Source organism: Rutilus rutilus (genome assembly GCF_951802725.1).
Source record: "Rutilus rutilus genome assembly, chromosome: 3".
In the NCBI taxonomy this organism is placed as follows: Eukaryota; Metazoa; Chordata; class Actinopteri; order Cypriniformes; family Leuciscidae; genus Rutilus; species Rutilus rutilus.
The window spans coordinates 35,145,904-35,166,909 of record NC_140211.1 but is presented as its reverse complement, the minus strand read 5'-3'; the positions used below and the strand labels follow the sequence as shown (position 1 = coordinate 35,166,909).

Here is a 21,006-nt window from a genome sequence, read left to right as displayed (position 1 = left end):
CCCTCGTAAGCTTTGACAGGGCCCCGACATGTAAATGCATGAAATATTGATTTGTGTTTAATCGATCCATCCATTCTCCCAACTGCTTAGGGTCGCTGGGATGCTGGAGCCTTTCCCAGTGTTTTGGGCTGCAGACAGGGAATCACCCTGGCCAGTCCATCACAAATTATTTCATACATTTACCTGTATATTATCTTGAAGCTTCCACTTACATATAAATGTACAAAACAATTGGCTCACTAACACGACGACCACTGCTGCATTTAGCGGGAGTTTCTACATGAAATAAGATCGAGCGAATCCGAGGTGTGATACAAGAGACATGAAAGTATAGTGCTGGTGTTGTAGAATTCCGACCCCCTGACAATGGGTGTTTCTCAATTTGGAAGGCTGCGTCCTTGTAAGGATGCATATCTTGGCTGCCACGTCATCAAGCTTCATCAAAAGATGCAGTCTTCGATTTGGGTCCTTCATTTGGCTAATTTTGAAGGATGCATCAAGTGTATCCTTCACGTCCTCCAATCAACCACAATCCTTTGCACACGTTCCAATTTACAAAAAAAGAATTCTCGGAAACTGAATTGGCACTGAGCTCGTCCAATTTCATATCGTAATGTAAGACCAAAACATTTTTTGGAGGGGGATCAAGACACGTTTTCTGTTGTCTTGTTGTAAATTAATCACAGATGCAAAATGTGGAAACATTTATTACGCAGCCATGCGCAATTCCTAATCCTAGACCGTCTCATTCTAGCGTTTAATGCTGAGGAGGATGCAGTTTCAGTCCAATTTTTTCAGTAACTTTCCTCCATCTCATTCACTCGGATGTACGTCATTGCGTGGAACCCTTGCAATGTGTTTAAATGGAATGCCCCATGCCCTTGATCAATTGGAATCCGCAAAGGAGCCGATTTATTATTTACAGTTTTTTGCTTTATGAATTTGTTTTACGCACCATTCTATAGCCTAAGCCTGTATGCTGTTGGAGAAAATATATAAAAAATTACACTAATGAAAATGAAAATGCTGCATCCCAATACGCCTACTTATACTATGCCCTAAAAGCATGTACTGATTTTATTAAGAAAAAGTACATACTTGAGTGTGTAGCAGAATAGTAGGCACACTTTGGGACATACAACTTTGTCATAGCTGCGTCTTTAACGGACAGCTCTGAAATGCAGTTGACGCGGAGAACTCGCCTCACGTGTTTGAAATTTGATTGATGCATTAAAAGGTAATGACCAAACGTATCTTTACAAAAGTTCCCAATGCTGTTGCAGATGGAATATAATGTGGTTAACATTAAATAAATATATTTTCGTCAGTTTAGATACTGATTATTAATCACTCAAACTCCTTTAGCTAAACCTCTCTTAACCGTCGGACTCGCACACCCGCCATGTTTTTAGTTCTATTGAACACTTTTTTTTCTCATCGAATCCTTATCCAATGCGCAATGGGTTGTGGGCAATATTAGCCATTTCTAAACGGAAAAAGTCCGGGTAACTGTGGAATACTCATTTCAACATACTATGATTTGGTACACACTAATTCTAATTTCAAATACTATTTAGGACGGATAATATGCAAATTGGAATGCAGCAATAGAGTAGACTACTGCTAAATAAATCAACTTCCCTGGCCCACTTGACAAAGTTGAACACACTTCAAATTGACGGCAGGGATTCCCCAGAGAGAAAGTTCTTAGGAAAGTTCCTGACTTTGATGCACCTCTTGATGGAAATAACATCACAATATTTATTTCCATCAAGAGGTGCATACATTTTTGGTCAAGATCTTGTATTGACAATGCAAGAGTCGAGCACTTTGTAAAGTATACTCCAGCACATCCCAACGACTTTCAACGAATTTAAGACTCAGGGGTGCAAATCCATGTGTGAAATTGATTCTTCATGTTCCCTCCCAACCATTCTTTTACAATTTGAGCCGGGCAGTGTATAATCCACCGCGTTTAAGTGGATTATATGTGGACTAGCACAGGGGTAGTGAAGGGTATAGGGGGTGATTTCAGATACAGTTCTTGCCATACTGTGGACTGAATGGTCAGGAATAAGGCATATCATCTTGAATACTATAGAGAGCCGTATTGTAAAAACAAAAGACAATAAGCATAAAGCCAAAGCCCACATTTTAGGAACAAGCAAGTTTTAAAGGGTAGAGGAGATGTGTTCTGCACTAAGTCAGGGGTTAACTATGTAGCTTGGGTTAATGTAATTGCATTGATTTGAAGGGACTACAATTGCAACACAGCATTCTGTGTTAGCCACTGTGCAATTATTTAAGCACTGCAGACTTAATTATCTCTGCTTGCACCATAGTCTCCTCCTAATTACTAACAATTTGTGCCTTATGTAGTAATTATTTACCCCAGAAACTCTCTCTAATTATAATTAAGGAAGAGCAGTATATTTATTCTCTCCGTAAGCCTACTTTATGCACTTGTAACATAATGAGCTGCAGAAAAGTTGAGTTCTCTCTCATGCTCTTTGCTTTTGAGTCAGAGCGATGTATCTTATGATAGATTCATTTACTGCTACTTGGTTGGCAGCCATTTGATTTCAGGAAGTATCTGACAACTTCTAATGAAAGTTTACCGCATTTCCACCCGCAAAGTGAAGCAATCTAGAGTGCAGATAGAAAAGGTAAGCAGAATGCAAGGTCATGAATATTTAAATGAGTTGTATCTAGTGGATGAGCAAGCCTGAATATGTTTTTTTTTTTTTTTTTTATGGAGAAAAGTGTTTGCTTGTCGTTGTAGGAAATACTCCACAATATGTAGAGTAGAGCAGGGGTTTTAACTGGGTCCAGGGGAAAATTTAAGAAGAAGAAGAAGAAAATGAATGTTTGGGCTGTCAAAGTTAATGTGCTAACTTAAAGGAAGGGTAAGCAATTTTCTGAGCGCCTAGCAATAGCAAGTTAGCTTTGAAAGCATGAGATCCCACCCTCCCTTCAGAACGACTTCTTCAAAACATGAACGTGCACAACAGAGTTTGCAAAGCATCACTGGAGATGGCTTTAAACTACCTCATGTTTCAAAGCACATAATATTACAATAATAATGAACATAAACAAATTAACTGTAGGCCTATCACCTGACTGCTGCAGATTTGGCGGTGATAATGTTGCCATTGAAAGTTGCCAGTCACAAACCGCTCCGAGTATAATGTCATGGGTTTACATCTCTTCCAAATTACAGTAGTTAACGCAGCATAAGCTCAACTGTAAAAGGTGGTTGCGGAGCTCGGTGACTGACGTCTGTCTAACTCTGCAAAGCATGAAACGCACTGATGAAGTGCGATGTCTACTTGAAAAGGGTGCACTGAGGTATGAAAATATACAGTGACAGGCAGGCAAGTAAGATGAATGCAATTATTGGATGAACATTTTATGGTCCTATGCCTTCCACAGAATATATATATATATAACATATTTGAGAATAACATATTTAGACCACTTAACTGATTGCTATTAGGATGTGAAGAGACTTTAAACCAGCATAACAAAAAATAAATAAATCTGGAACAAATAGCCTGTACAACTATTATGTAACCTATATAGGTTTTGATTGAAATAATACATTTTAAAACATTAATTATTGTTACGGTTTAGTTTTTCATTCTGATTTTCGAAAAACTTATAGAAGATACGGAAATATTTTTCAGATCATCTTTTAATAATTTGTTTCGGCTTTAGTATAAATTATTTAACTTTGGAAACGTGTTGTTTTTATATAATAATGCGTTCAATTATTCTCACAAATTGGTCTTTATACATTGCATGGAAATATATTTTGGAAAGAGGTTTTTGTTTATAGCTTTCGCATACTAAAGAACTGAATTCCACATATTATCTTCCAGTGTCTACAAATACTGCACATCTAACTTTATGCTTTGCTTTACTACCTTTAATTCTGATCAGAATCTGCAACACTGTTGAGTCACATAATATTCTCTGGGAAATATAAACAACAATGCATGTACTATTTCAAAAATGTCTTTTTTTTTTACATTTCTTTATTGTTGTGTGGCTAAATGTAACAAAAATGTAATAACAGTATTGGCTTGTTCCTTCTGTCCTCTAATGCTCAGCATCAGAAAAAAAAAAAAAAAAAAAAACATTATTCATGAGTGCAGATTGCAGTTCTGAGTGTCCTGAGTGTTTCAGAGATGTCCTGAAGAGGGCATTGCAGCAGTGTCGCAAACTTCACAGCCTTGCTTGGTCTTGCAATGAAGAATCATCAAAACCAGCTGCAGCTTGAAAATCCAAACGTTTGCAAATCCACGCAAGTTACTCAATCTGATTTTTCTTAAGTGTCACTTGCCCACCGGTGGGCCCACAGCAATTAAACCAGTAATATCTAAACCTAATCTTGACGAACTATATATCATTTGAAAGCTTACAATCTCTAGTTTTCATATTTGGTGACTGCTTTTAAAAATAAACTACAGAGGAGCCGTAATGTATCAATTTGCAACAAGAACATTTTCAGACCTTTATTTTGAAACAGAAAATGGCAGTTTTCATGCCTAGAGTTAAAAAGTTAACGTTCAATTTTTATTTTTCAGAAAAAAAAGGTCTGAAAATGTTTTAAATATAAAGAAAAATAATAGATTCACCATTTGTGATGTGGCAGAGTGCTATAACGCACAAAATCGCGCTTAGCCTAATGGCGTTTGCTTTTAATCCAGCGAGTACTCTGACAACGTCTTTGTGAATTGGTGATTTTTCATGCGCAGTAGCCTAAATTTTGATGTGGCTTTGCGCCAGTTGGAAAAACCTCTTTCCACAAAGAGCCTATCTGTCTGCCCTTGCTCGGATACGATAAGTTGTTGCTGTACATCTTGACAGCATGCGAAGCAAAACACGCAGTCCATCTTCACATCAAAGTGCAGCCACCTCCACTTGTCAAACCACTGTGACTGAAAAGAACGTGCAAATGTTTCATCTCCAAATCGTTTACTTGGAAAATCGTGATTACGTGGCTGACAGCATGTGTCAATGTTGTTAATGTTCCTACCCCTCCTGATTTTGTTGCGGTGATACTGGGATTAGCAGAGGAGAGGACCCAAGCTCAACTGTTGCGATAGTCCTGCTGCTAGCGTCATCAACAACAACATCCCGCTCATTTTCTGATCCCAGTAAACGGCTCGATTAGGTGCTGGGAGTTAGACCATCATCAACAGTCCTTCTACTATCATAGTCCGATTCATTTTTAGATTTGCTTTTTTTTTTTTTTAAATCTGATGGATTTGTAAAGAAATCAGATAGCTATTCTCTTCTGACTCGCCATAGTTAACGTTAGCTGAGTTTGTTTTCTCGTTCGAATATTCTAATTTTAGCGTAATGTTAGTCATGTCACATCATTCACCTCAGATCGACTTTTGAAATATGTTTATTTCTCAAAATCACAAAACCACATTTGACATCATATAAACGAAATTATATTTTGAACAATTTTATGAATAGCCTAAAGGTGAAAATTAAAAACCTGTTGAAAAACAAAAACTTTATTTCAAGTCATATAATTTTAAATTTTCGTGCTGTCAGCAGCACACCAAGTCCCCGCGGCCATGCACATGTGTTATTTTTATGTGTTATAATTCATATCAAAATCTGCCAAACTTCCAAATACTACTTCTGAATACGATGTCTACATCATAAATCGTATGAAAATTGTGGAAATATATGGTTCAGATGATCACTCAAACTACATAATGGAAATGGTGGCGCCCTTATATGGGCAGTAATGGAGTCTGGTTGTCACCTAGCGAAAAAGTTTGGTACTGCGCCCAAACAAAATCTTAAAGCTACACTGTGTAATATTTCAAGTAGATTTTTAGCAAAAAACACGTTGTTATTTCAAAATTATACGTTCTCATTAATGTGTAATCACTTCAACCAACTAATTAAGTATTCTTGTAAGTGTATAATCTGCCATTTAGAATACATACGATCGAGTCGCTCGAATGGCGGAAGCCATGTTGCGCCTCCATCTTGAAAATACATTAGACAAAGAGGGACATACAAGCTTCGCCTTTCGCGTTTTTACACGCAGTGGCACCGTGACGAATGCGAGAGGGAGATTTGCTCACGTTTGCCGGCAGATCTTAAATCATACGGCCACTGTAGGAGTTAAAACGCCTTCGGAATGAGGAGCTAGAAAGTAATATCAGAGAATGTCTAATAAGGCGAGAAGTTTCACTCTCAGTACACTTCCGGCTTCTGAACTGGTTGCAGTTCCTCTCTGATTCCATATGAGGGCGCTCACAGGACGAGTGCAGAATGAATGGAGGTCTATGGCGCTATACCAATAAAAATCCACTTTTCTCAGGATATAATTTTTTGTCTAGTAATTTGAATGTTGTATTTGAAAGGAGATGCAAATAAATTACACATTGCTGGGTGTTAGATTTTTTTGAGTCACTTATTTGCTTTAAAAAGTCTTTTAAAGTGTCAATGACGTCATACACATGTACGACCAGAGATACTGCTTTACGGCAATCCTTCAGTCACTCTGGTGCTTTCGCGCTCTGCACTTTCTTTTCTCTCGAGGCATCGACAACACAGCTGACACAGGTAAACACACGTGCTAGAAGAGTTTTTGTTTTGTTTGTTTCTGGTCCCGCTTCGGATGCCACGATGCCATCAAGCGGTATCTCTGGTCGTAATCAGTCCTTCACTGACCAATCAGCGTTCATTAGCAGAATGCTAGCGTGTTATGGGCAACAACAACTCAACCTGTAAGAAATCGAAAGGACGTAAGTACTCGTTCATTCAACTTTCGACCTAAAACCCATGTTGAACTTGCAAAATCTACAATCAGATCTGAGATTTCTCAACTGCAATCGGGTGAAAGAGACAAATTTAGCTGTCTAGCCCCATTGACTCCCATTCATTTTGCACTCATGGCGATCGCCCCCAGTTGAACTCTGGTGGTACTACAACCAAAATTCGGTACAACAGGACTTAATAGGGAGTGGGCAGGCTCTCCGTAGACGGGCTCTGGTAATATTCAGTTGGTAGTCATATACAATTTCACCGCTAGATGGGAGTAAATCCTACACAGTGTAGCTTTAATGAAAGCTCATTTTTTGAGATATCAACCTAAAATTTGAAACACAACTTGATCAGATTTTTGGCTTTGATTTTCTTGCAGTTGTAGAGTCCAACATGTTTTGAAAATATATATTTTATATAAAATATGAATAATTCAATTTTTACATTGTACATTTTCATAAACTCAAACTTCTAAAACTTCTTTTTCTGTTTCACTTTCTTAAAGGTGCATTGCGCAAGTCTCTGAGTTTTTGCAGAACTATGCCCCCTTCTGGCGACACGCGAAACTGCAACCAGAGTTGTGCACGCGGTTACGTGGAGTTTGCGTTGGGGTTTGGGATGAACTAGAAGCCGGTCTCTTTGAATCCATCTTCTACTTTTGCAAAAGTCGCTTGAGTTGTCTTCGCTGATGCGGATAATGGCGGCGAATACACAAACCTGCCAGACATAGCCAGGTGAGCGTGAACGCGCATGAAGTCACGCCCAGTCGATTCCGTCCCGAATCCCTCTTATTTATTTTACTGTACAGGATTATAGAGGCAATCGCAGTGATCATAGAAGGGCTCATTCAGCCCATCAGGCAATTGTTTAAGCATGTATGGGTTAGAAAAACGGGTATTTTTAACATGAAAAGTTTAATTTATTTCTTTAATTTATTTCACTTCTTTTTTTCATACAGAGCTAATTTATCATTGATGGCCCTTGCTCATGGGCAGTATAAAACATGCAGAGCCTACATTAGCCAACACTTATAAATAATGTCAACAACTGAAGACCATTAGCCAAATATTCTTCCTAATATCTCTCATTTGGTTGAGTGAGTGAATATGAAATGCAGAATGCAAAGGTCAATAATTCCATTCAAATATGATGAGAAAGGAGACATCCATGCGCCTCTAAATGGATTTTTATTTACATTAATTAACAAACAACCACAAATTATGCTGAAGGACAGCCATCTGTTCTTAAGAGGCACATTATAATTCAGCAAGTGCTTAGATTCACTTCTATTAACATTACGTTTTATTTAGTTTCATGGTAATTAAATAAATGATGGTATACATTTAGGTTAGAACTGTTTGCAGTGTAGAATGATGTCATTAGCTATTAGATTCGACACAATATATGAAGACCTCCGATGCAAAAGCCTCTAAAAGCCACCTATATGTCAAAAATGAGATAATAATATTGAGTGAATGCTCTCCGCACATAGTATACGTACATCAAATACTTTCACTTCAAACTCACTAAATCCCAGTCTCAGCCCATTCAGAAATGTCAGTAGGTAGAAACCTGCAGCCTGATAAAAATTTTAATATTAAAGAAAAACGTTAGGCTTTTGCATCTGAAGTCTTCATATTGTGTATATAGGAGATTAAACCTCTAAAAGTTATGATGATTTTGTATCATGTAATATTTCATAGTTCAAAACATAAAAGCTCTTGATATAGCCCCTTTCCCCCAAACTGCTTTAAATTCTATTAGAAAAAGATCCAAACTAATCAAACTTCAGGCACTCATTATTCACAGAGATGGACCTTTAGTGTACACATCTCTTCCAGTCTTTAAACATTTGATTTTCTTTAAGCACTGAGCATGTGCAATCATCATTTCGGACTGAGAACAGAGACCTGCCAACCCTGTCATTTCTATTTCTCCCTTTAAAACAAACTAAAACTTTTTTATAAAGAATATTTTCAATGGACTTGAGAATTATCTGATTGCACAGAAGTGGAGTAGCTTATGTAATGTTTTACCGTGAACAGATTGTCCTATTTTGTGGGCCATTGCTAAATGACAAAAGATAATGTGGATTGATTTAGCTGTCAGGTTATGGCTTTTACAGCTTAGACAATGACTTAAATGAAATGGGGGAAGGGGATGCAATTAATTAATGAGAATTTCTGCTTGTAAAACCTCTGTTGTTATGGGCTCTACAGGTCAACCTGCTATACAAACGACCTGTCATTCATAAGTGTCTGTCTATGTGTTACAGAGATGTTTAAAGGTCAGCCTCATTTGCCTTTTCTCTACATCTTCAGCTTCTTTGATAAAAATAAAGGCAGATGGTCACAGCATTTGACCTCTGATTTAATCAGATCAGAGTGTCCTCTTCTATAGCCTCAGACTGCAGAGATTTACTGCAGTAAAAATCACTAAAAGAATCATGAATTTATATTTAAGTGACATGATGTTTTGGAATAGCTAAAGAACCCAATGTTCTGCATATAGCTCTTGTTTTTACAGAGAGAGAGAGAGAGAGAGAGAGAGAGAGAGACTGAGATTTGTTTACATGTCACACTCTCAACAAGAAAGTTAAAAGGGAAAGGACAGCGAAAGGGAGGGTGAGAGGATGAGATGACAAGACACAACCTGGCCAGATGTTCTGAGTGACTTCAAAGTCTTTTAAGAAGCTCTGAAGAAAGTTACCTGGGAATATATTGAAACAAGGCCAAAATCTCAGCGGCACCAGATTCTCAAAGAGAAGCTGAGCCGCGTGACTAGGTCAAAGCAAAACAATTTTTTTTTTTTTTCAAGTATTGTGGTAGTGATTTCAAAAGTATGGCAAAATAGCAGTTAACAGAGAATGCAAAAAAGGCATATGAATTAGCTGTAACAACAAACAAATTAAAATAAAAAATAAATTAAATTAAAACAAATGTTGAGTGAAAGGAACTGCTTGCCATTCAGAACCTCTGATCATCAGGAGGTGAGATTGATATGATATTTTAAAATCCTGATTTATGTGATTTTCTAGCAGTAAACATTAAATAGACATTCAAATAGACAAAATCAATTGAATGAACACTGATAAAATGCAATGAGGTTATTTACTTCCCCCATGCTGTCGAAAAGGGTCCAAATTATGTTTAATTATTTATTTATTTCGTTTTTGTAATGGGGAAAACAGAGTCGCATGCATGTAAAATGTGGAGATACGAGTTGTCTTTTTCTTATGTTTACTATTGTTTATACTAATTCAAAAGATTATCTCACAATTTTTGATTGTTGTGTTATTTTTAATTGCTAAATACAGTCTAGAAGGTCAAGACCTCTGAGCTCTGACCTCTGAACCAAAGGTGGAGGATGGGACATGTGACCAGTATTCGAGGTCAATTTTTTTCCAGCTAATAGTATCGAATACATCTGATATCTCACAACACAGGATTCGTCATGCCTCTAATTCTTCCCAGCAACGTGCACCGTTTTCGTGGAATATTCCGAACATTCTAAATTTTAGTCTATAATTAATTATAAAATAAATCTACTAACCATTTTATGTCTCTAATTTTTTAACATAACTATTAGTACAGTGCATCCATCAAAAAACAAGGGGCTTTCAACTGATAATGCAGTACTGGGACATTGATTATTCAAACACGGCATCCGTCCGCGCTCTTCATCATCTATGATGAGAAATGTGTGTAATGCGCGCACACACGCAGCAGGCGCAGGCTGAGCAGCACACGGGCGCGCGCGCTGCTGTGAGATTATCCGAGCGCTCGGCAGCAGAGAGAGAGAAAGAGAGAAAGAGAAAGAGGGAGACGCGGAGGAGAGCAGCAGCAACACCGATCCTCAAGCAGCGTCTGGAGCAAGAGCTGGGCGGGGAAATAACTGCGGTACTGAAGAAATACTTCATTGCCGAACAGCAGCAATTTGTCGGCATCGCAACTTCGTCCGTGTAAAGCAAAATGTCATCGACGGGAAAAGACAACAGCTCCCAACATGCGAATTACGTGGGACCGTATCGCCTGGAAAAGACGCTTGGCAAAGGACAGACAGGTTTGTCCTTTTGTGTGCTTGAGATCTGGGATGATGACACGCGCTGCTCAATACGATGACTAAATATGATGCGCGCGCGCGCGTGTGTGTGTTTGCTTGCTTGTGCTGACATGTCATTGTGTAGAGAGGTTTTCCGCAGATTAAGGACCTTTGCCTACTTTTCTGACCATCTGGTGAGATCTTATTAGTTGCAACAAAAAAAGAAATTGTTGCTGTTTTTTGTTGTTGTTGGGTGGAACAAGTTGGAAAACGTTTGCATTATCTTTCTAGAAAAGGAACTTGGTCTTCGCAAATGACAGTTTGGCTTTGCGGCTCGCTTTGCTTCTGCCTAATGCCGTTAATCCCGATTTGTCAGACAACGGGATGTGGTTGCACTTGCAGGTCCCTCTGCCGAATCCATTTGCCTCGTACAAGAGCTAGAATTTAATGTTTGACATTAGGGTACAGGTGGCCCTCTTATGCTGCTGCTGCTGCTGCTGCTGCTGATGGGACAGTTTTGGTGCATCCGTAGTGCACCATGTGTTCAACCTAATTTCCTCTGCAGTCCGGTGGTGCTGAAATATAGTGCTGAAGTTTGAGACGGGCTATAAGGGAAACTAGTCTTGCTTTAGTTCTGCCACAGGCCACTGAGAGCCTGCTTGCTGATTTGAGCTGTTGTGCTAATCAATACCATAATCATATAGCCTAGGTTTATATGACCACGCATTGAATGACAAAAAGGTTATTCTTATGTTCATGTCGGTTTATTGCTGAGAATGGCTGCATGACATGGGAGTGAGGAGGATGAATTATTGACCTGGGGGCTTTTTTTTTTTTTTTTTTTTTGTGCTCAATGTTCTGTGGCCAGTGTGGCTTTGGTGGAGAACAGTTATTGAGTCGATATCCATGGCCAGACGTATCCAAGTCAGGGGCCTGCAGCTGTTATGCAACACATGAACTGCAACTGTTAGAGTATCAGATTGACTGTATTTTGAAGAACATGGAGGCCAGAGTTGATGATCGTCAGGTCTTCATGTTCTCAGTCATGTTTCCTGTTAAGAGTAACCAGTAAGGCTGCAATCTAACATTGGCATATGTGACCCTGGATCACAAAACCAGTCACAAGTCGCACGGGTATATTTGTGGCAATAGCCAACAATACATCGTATGGGTCAAAATGATCGATTTTTCTTTTATGCCAAAAATCATTAGGCTATTAAGTAAAGATCATGTTTCATGAAGATATTTTGTAAATTTCCTACTGTAAATATATTAAACATTTATTTGTGTGAGTGAATGCAGCACAATCGCGAACATAAATGTACAACTTTAAAGGCGATTTTCTCAACGTTTAGATTTTTTTGTTCCCTCAGATTCCAGATTTTCAAATTGTTGCATCTCAGCCAAATATTGTCCTATCCTAACAAACCATACATCAACTGAAAGCTTATTTAGAAAGCTTAATTTCAGAAAATTGAGCCATGTGATAATATGGGACCTTTTGTGGTCCAGGGTCACATATAGATGATTTGACAGCTTAAAAAATGTAGCACTTGGTTTTTATTATTATTAAAGACCTCTTGGAATCATAATTGCATTGTTGTGGCCTTTAGTCTGTGTCTATTAGCTTTGAAGCAATTTATATAATGTTCTAAACATTTCATGTTAAATTTCATTTTCAACAAATGTACACATCTAAAATTTGCAGTTTCTTCCTGTGTCCAAATATACTATATGCAAAAAGTAAAGCATTACATGTCTGAATATACATTATTTATGAAACAATAGGTAAATCATACGTGTATGATGTGTATCCGCTGAGATTCGAAAGTGTGCAGTTAGTGCTGACACTTTGCTAAGTCCGAGGTAGTTGAGTAGTTGTAAAATTTTTAAAATGATGATAACTGTGAGGCAGATGGGTCTTTTCAAGTACAGTATAAGTGATTATACCAGGAAAGTTGTTACTTGTGGTTAAATTGTACTTAACAACAAAGTAAAATATTTTACGTCAGAAGTAAAATAAAACACAGGTCCAAGCCAAGGACAGTGCCAGCATGGTGGGTGTAGTATAATATCTAGGAATGTATTCATATAAAGACATGCATACTTAAAGAACGCATTCATCAACTGTCGAGGACTACGTTCTCCATCAAATTTAGTATACAAATTTTCTCTTCTGGGAAAATGGGAAAAATATTGATGACTCATCTTGCACTCGTGGATGTGTCTACATTTTTGTCCCAATAAGAATCTAAATGGTCACCTACATCTGCCTAGCAACAGCAATTAACAGATCATGGTCCATAGCTGTTATATGAACTAAAAGCTATTTGCTATTAAAAAATAAAGACAATAGGAATATTTCAATAGGAATAATGTTGTCACAGGAAAATAAATTGCACTCATCAAGCCATTTAATGGAGTATTAAAGGGATAGTTCACTCAAAAATGAAAATCCTGTCATCATTTACTCAGCCTCATGTCATTCCATATCCTAATGCTTTTCTTTCTCCTGCTGAACATAACATTTTCAGAAATGTGTCAGTGTTTCCCACCCCCCCCATTCAATTCTATGCCTTTCTTTCTCCTGCTGAAAATAACATTTTCTGAAATGTGTCAGTGTTTTTTTGTTTTGTTTTTTTAATACAATTCAATGCCTTTCTTTCTCCTGCTGAAAATAACATTTTCAGAAATGTGTCAGTGTCCCCCCCCCCCCATACAATTGGAGTCAATGGTCACCAAAACAGTTGGGTTACCAACGTTCTTCAAAATATATTTTGTGTTCTGCAAAGGAAAAAAAAAAACATAGAGATGTGGAACGACATGATGAGAGTGAGTAAATTATGACAGAATTTACATTTTTGAGTGAACAATCCATTTAATACCCCATTAAATGGCTTGATGAGTGCAGTTTATTTTCCAGTGACAACATTTCCCATTAAAACAGAAAGTTAGGGCAGGCCGATTTTCTTTTTTTTGGGTGATCTATCTCTTTAACAAGGCTTCAGCAGAATTATAGTCACATTTCTCATTTAACCGAACAATAGTAAGTTGCAAAATGCAACCAGTGCTAGCAATATGTCTATATGGAGTAATTACTGTAAATGCATGCATTGCTTGTTGTTTAATAGAGAGATGTCTCACACTGTTCATTTAAGAATAGGACGTTTTGTCTGCAATTAAACTATTGGCTCCGTTTCTTAAAATAAATCCTTGTGTAGCCCGTGGTTAGAGAAGAGCGGAGGGTATTCCTGCTTGTTCTGCTGCCGTTGGCATGGCTGCTGAGAGAATGCTGCACAATGAACGCCGCTTCTCAGTGCTGCCGCTGCAGAGGAGAGCCCATATGTCATGAGAGAGGCTCACACATAGAAAGAGGAGCTTGGGGGAGGGGTGGGGATAGATGGGAAGGGGGTGGGTTTGGGGATGAGGGAGAGAGAGTTCTCAGAGCTAAAGCGGGACCCCCATGGGAAACAGTAAAAAGGACGCTCTAGTTTAATTTACCCCCCTCCTTCACCTCCCCAAATCAAAACGGATGTACGTGCCTGTATTTTTGCCTTCTCTGTTTCTTTGTGATGCTTCAGCCATCGCATATAGCGTCCTCGCTGCTCGAGTCAGTTGAAAGTAGGCAGAGGAAGATTACAGGAGATCACCGGCTGAGACGGATTGGAACGTGGTAATGGTTACCAAAAAACAATAACGTTACAATACTTTCTAGGGGTGTAACCATACATTCATGTCACGATTTGGTTCGATACAACTATACTGATCTCACAGCACAATACTTTAAACTAAGAGTTAAAATGGTAGTTTTTTCATTATTATTTCTAAGACATATGATAAACAAAAGTGCTAAATGCTAAATTTAGTATTACATCTGGAATGGACTTGAATAGGCTTGGACTTGGTCCTTCTCTCCCATGCACAGGGCAATGGTGACACAAGAATAGAAATATTCTAGCTCATTGAGACGTGGTCTGGGAACCACATGTTCATTTTCTCGTATTTGAGGCGTGGTTTACGAATGCCCAAAACCGTTTATTGGGCGCTACGAATGTCTATCACATGCGCCTGTACGTAGCTCATAGCCAATCGTTTCAATTATACCAGATGACGTATGTAGAGCGACAGAAATTCGACGAGGAAGAAGACGAAAAAACTACTTAGAACACTATCTAAGGCTGCATCGAAAGGTAACTTCCCGTCTTCTGCCATGTTGGATCCATAGATATAAACAAACTGCTTCGGTGTGTCGCATAGACGTCGTCATCGTCTTGCTGCTCCCTCCCCGTTCTGTGATTGGTTCCCTTTTTGAGGGGAAAATCTGGTCCATGGTGTCCAGGCTGCCTAGCAGCGTGAATAAAATCGCGCTGCGCGCAAGGCAGCATGGGGAAACCCAGGCTAGAAATATTCATGAATCTGCTTAGCTAAAAATACAGAATTATGTTAGAGACACACATGCTTGCACACTGTCCCTGAGTACATACATTTAAAATGTTTTAAATATTGTATTTTACAAAATAATGCATTTCGTTTCTAATAATAATGAATATGGAAGCTCAAATGTGTGACCTTATGGTTTTACCATATTTGATGCTAAATCTAATCTGTCTAAACTTTCATTTTGGTTGAACTATACACAATACATTGTTGCTATCCACTATATTGTTGAAATTTTGTATTGCAATATATTGTTACATTGCTTTGTGAGACTCGTGCAGTTACTGTGTATGATTTTTCTGCCAATTCGTGTTCCTGTTCGTATCCCCTCTTCTCTACTTATTCCCTCCTCTTCTCCTTCCTTCACTCTGTCAGGGTGTCCCAAAGGAAGCCCGTTAATGAAGCGGCGAAGTACTTGAATCACGAACACTGTCACGGGCAGAAACAGTGCCCTCTTGCTGGGTCAGGGTTAGACGGCGTGTACGGGCAGGCTCCATGCAGAGCCCCAGGCCTCCACCGCTTTTCCAGCATGGACATGGAGATAATCAAGCTATATATACACACTACCTCAGGGCCAGTGAGTGTCTGTAACTGGTGCAAGGCGGATATGAAGAGCTGCGGGCAGAACCACATAAAGTATGGTCATTTTGCTGCAGTGCACGAAGGGTTGATTTCAATCCAAGGTAGTGCTTTCATGTAAGGGATGCCATTGCTTCTCTTTGCCAGAATGTATTTTAGAAAGACGCAGTATTAGCACTAGGCCTATTCAATGACTTTCACTTTAACGCTTAAATGGTTGAATGTTTTGCCAATCATGGGTGGGGTAGTGAATGACGTCCCGGGTCGATAAAGACCCAAGTTATGTGTTTATGAGTTAAGGTGAAGTCAGTGCCAATAACGGCACCGAACAGAAGTGTTGAAATAATATCGTTCTGACAAACAGATAGTGCCACCCTAAACTAATGCTTTTGGTTTAGTCATATGTTTCTGGTTGGAATGCTCAAACTTTTTTGTTTTCGAAAGAACTCAAACTATGAAAGGCTTACTTGGTATGAGAGACATTTTGCTTCATTTTAAGCCTTGGTCATATATTATGGAATTTAGAATTGGCAAATGATGCATATTGTTTTGAAATATTTAAATCAATAATCTTTCATCATTTACTCACCCTCATGTCGTTTCAAACTTGTATGATCTTCTTTCTTATGCAGAACTCTATAGAAGATATATTGAAGAATGTTTATACAATGATGATCAGTGGCCTTCAAAACACCATTGGTCCCCTCTGACTTTCAAAGTATGGACCAAAAAACAATACTGAGACATTTTTCAAAATATCTTTTTTGTGTGTACCAGAGAAGAAAGACATATGTACAGGTTTGGAACAATGAGAATGTGCGTAATAATTTTTGGGTGAACTATCACTTTAAAAAAATGGAGCCGTATTATCCAGTTAGTTTCCTTGACTAAGGGAGAGAAGTTAAGATAATATAGTTAGGACGGACGGAGATCAAATCACACTTTAGGAAACTCTTCGTCACCACAAAGAATGTTTTGTTTTTAGCCTGAAAAGCCTGTTTGAAATGTCAGCTGTTGACTGTCTTGCTGGGCTGACTTCGTGAACAATTTGTCAGTGTGTTTCTGTCTGAGGGGGTTGCAGTCTCCCAGACATATTCCAGCCTTCAGTTGGCTCTCATTTACTAAGTGCCAGATAGCAGTGGTTGGTTGTCATGGCTGCGCCCCCTTCCCACAAGCCTTTTCTTACAATGGCCATGCTTTCCATCTTTCCAGAGATCAGAGGCAGACAGCAACAGTCCTCGAAGCCCCTCTTTCCCACCCTTGATTTATGTAGATTACATTCAGTCTCTGCTATTAACACTGTAAGATGTGCACAGATGAATCTATAGAGGAATACGAAGCCTTTACGTCATACGCAAGAAATTAATCCTACAGAAAACTGTTGAAGGAATGTGCGCTGGAATGATTGGTAGAGCAGAGCTGATTCCACTGATGGGCTCTTATACATGAGATTAGAGTATTTCTCATTTAAGGCTGGAATGAACTGCCAACATTTTGTTCCTTGTTGACTAGCAATTATATAAATACATTTATATTTAGTTGTGGTTTATTGCTCATTCTTGTCACTCATCATTAACTTTCCTTGCAATGAATCCTCTCTCTTGAGCCTAAGAAACATTTTAAAGAGATTCCATGCTTTCCCTGCCAGTGTTTTGTGCTAAACATTTTTCATCGTGAGAAACATCAAATTCAGTGCCCTAAAAAGTGTTGTTGTACATTATTATATTTTATACGATGGGGCTGTTGAATGCTTGAATCTGATTGGTTGAGTAACATTCTAAGGTGTGCAATTATTTTCAGGGAAACGCACGGGTAAAGTAGTTCCAGGCGGGTCTTGACCTTATTACAGTTCCATATCACTTCGCCAAATGATTTCAGTTATTTCAAAGGTCTTTACAGCCCACAGAACTAAAACCCACAACGACACCGACCAAGCACATAAATATAGTAAACAATAGGATAAAAATGACGTACGGAATGATTAACGCAAAGCACATACAAAGCAAAAAGTCACAAAAATGTCCTCATAGGTTAACCACTATTTCCAACAAGCTAAAAATTGAAATATATTTCAACATAACAAAATTGCATGAAAAGCACTATTTTGTTCTTCATGTGTTGATGTGTTTCCTTTTGAATTTGCTAGTTGATAATCTGTGGCAGGTGGTATAAGAGGGAGGGGTATTCACGTTCAAGAGAGCATTTGATTGGGCAGAAAAATCTGTGTGTTGCAGGATGAGTCATCAGTATATTTTGGTCCATTTACCAGAATAGAAAGACTAATTTAATTGTGCGCAATATAATTGTGTACATGTGCTAAAAGAGAAGTTTGTCATTGTTTAGGAGTGCACTAGCTTATGACCTCAAAGCCAACATAAATAGAATAACATTTTGATTGAATGGGATTAATAACTATTTATAGTATCAAAATCTCAAAAGCTAGTCTCCCTTCTGTTTTGGTGGTGATTTGTCCAAACAGAAGTGTCATTTGTGATGCACATATTATCTGTGGTGTGGTGCTATACATTGCATTGTGTAGTTTTGGTGGTCCCCTCCCCCTTTCCCACTGCAGAAAATTGCTCCCTAGTGTCTGATGCAGCTGTGAAGCCTTTTATCAGAGAAACACAGCAGAGACCCTTAACTCCTTGTGTTGTCCCTACCATGTTCCTCGCTCTTGTGCCATCACACCATCCCATTCAGCACCGTCTTTTAGCTTTGCTTTCTTGCCATGAATGCTATGTGTGGTATCTGCTCTTTACACAACATTTGGAGGTTTTAGCTGTAGGGTATTGTCAATTCCAAGGTTGGAGTCACAGGACTGACTTGAACAGTTCTGATGTGACTTGATTTGCGACTTGCCATGTAGAGAAGCATCTAATCAGAAATGGCACAGCCAAGAGCAATAATTGCAGAAATAGCAATCTGTTGTGTATACGTATCATGAAATGCTACAAGTACATCTGCAGTGACACAGGAGTCCAAACAGTGGGCAACTGCTCAACAGATGGACTAATTCTGGGCTTGATTAGGAGAGATATTTAGCCTGTAGCCTGTGTAAAGTGCTTTGGTGCCTATCTGCAAGTTCAAGCCAAAACGGAGACTGCAAGCACAGATTAATGGGAATGCACTGATAGTACACGGACAGTGAGAGAGAGGGAGGGAGAAGGGGTTAAATAAGTGAAAGGTACAGAAATAAATGTGGAGGGAGAGGACAGTAAAAGAGAGAGTTTGAGTGGAATAGATGGTAGAGAACTTGAAAGTCGGGGAGAGATAAACGTTTGAGAGGGAGAGTAAAAAAATAACCCTAAAAATGACAAATCTATCATATTTTACTATCCCTGGTAACCTTTTCTTGAAGTTAGAAAGTGTTAGTTCACCCAAAAATTCAAATTGTCATTATTTACTCACTGAATTCTGTCCCTATTTCTGTAACTTTGAAGCTAAAAAAATGCCATAAAGAGATCATAAAAGTATAATCCATGTAAATCAAGTGGTTTAATCCAAGTCTTCTGAAGAGAAACACTCACTTTGTAGGATGAACAGATTTAATTTAGGCTTTTATTTCCATATAAACTTTAATCAATGCACATACAATGTGAATGAACAAACCTCATTCGTTCTTGCGGGTCAAACAAGCACATGTGATCTTCCGTTTATCACATTTAAAGCGTTCTATGAATGTGCGTCGGTTGATGTTGATGACAGAATTTTCATTTTTGCTCGAACTATCCCTTTAAATTTGAAAGCAAAAGCACAAGTATCATAAAAGTGGTCAATACAATGTGTGTGCTAAACTCCAAGCCATATGATAGCTTTATGTGATGAACAGATCTTCCACTCCTGTGAGCTGTTAACAGTTGCGACTGGATTGAGTGAGTTAAACACCTGAACCAGATCAGTATGTGAATTTGTGAACATTTTGTTGAACTGGTCCTCTGTCTGGTTCATTAAAAAGATCCAACTCTCAAGAATGATTTCTTTATGAAACAGACAACCCTACTTTCAGTGAATAATGATTTCGAACAAAATATCAATTTGATTTCCATCTGTGTCTCACATAAACGTATTGTAGAGAACTTGGAAATAATGTACAAGTTGTATGGACCATTTTTATGCTGCTTTTTGGAGCCTGACAGTCCCAGTCCTCATTCATCTAAGCATATAAAGAGTGTCCAGGATATTCTTCAGAAGTTTACCTTTCATATTCCACAGAAGAAAGAAAGTGAATCAAGTTTGCAAAGACGTAAGGGTGAGTAAACAATGACAGAATTCATTTTTAGGTGAAATAGTCCTTCAAAAAACAAAAACAAACAATTGACTGATTTGTTTTACCGCAAAAATATACTCAAGCATGAACATGTCAGTCTCACATAGTTACAGATGACTGAAGCACAGAGCACACTGAAAATAGAAATTATAAGACAGCGTTACAATACAAATTTATTCATGTATTATATTCTTTGGGTGTTTGTGCCATTGTGCCAGTACTGTATGAATGAAATGAGGTGTCATGTTGTTTTGCACGCATGATTGATTGGTAAAGAACCCAGAAGGGCTGAATATCCTGTCCAGATGGTGGGGTTTGGTCAAGCCGTGTCATTAGTCAGGTGGTTGCTGATGCTTGGTGGCCCCTTTATTCGCAACTGAAAGGCATTATCTTTCTTTTACTTAAAGAGGAAATTAGATGAGAGAATGTACAGGTGAAAATGAACAGGGTTTGAGGGAATGAGTGTATGTACACCATGCTTAGAGACTAGCTATTTGCAAGTCACTGAGTACAATTTCACAGAGTATTAATAGTGTGGCAGTACTACTCATTTTCAACCAATCACTGCCTGTGCCGCCCAACCCCAGCAATAGAATAATAGCTACACACATCTTTTTTCCCCTGTCTAAGGCAAGTTGAGGGTTTCTATGGAAACCGGGGGAGGCTGTGTGCAATTTTATACATATGTTTTCTGGACGGCTATGCCGCATGGTTCCTCAGCCTTGCCTTGAGGGTCCAGCTATTGATTGCAGCTTCTCTGAGTTATTAGAATGTGAATGAGGATCTCCCCCATCTCTTAATGTGTGCTGAATAATGCCTTTCAAGGCCGAATTTGTGCTTGGACCTTGTCTGATATTATCTGTTAGCTCATAATTTCACAC

General features: G+C 38.5%; 1 protein-coding gene across 8 annotated transcripts in view; it reads left to right on the top strand.

The window, feature by feature from the left end:
- Positions 1-10,514: 10,514 nt before the first annotated feature.
- Positions 10,515-21,006, top strand: part of brsk2b (BR serine/threonine kinase 2b) — a 135,393-nt gene continuing 124,901 nt past the window's right edge. For all 8 annotated transcript variants that reach the window (XM_084403945.1, XM_084403944.1, XM_084403947.1 and 5 more), the window contains exon 1: positions 10,515-10,863. In XM_084403945.1, the coding sequence (XP_084260071.1) occupies positions 10,773-10,863 (91 nt within the window). In that variant the 5' untranslated portion in view covers positions 10,515-10,772. The remainder of the gene's footprint in view (positions 10,864-21,006) is intronic.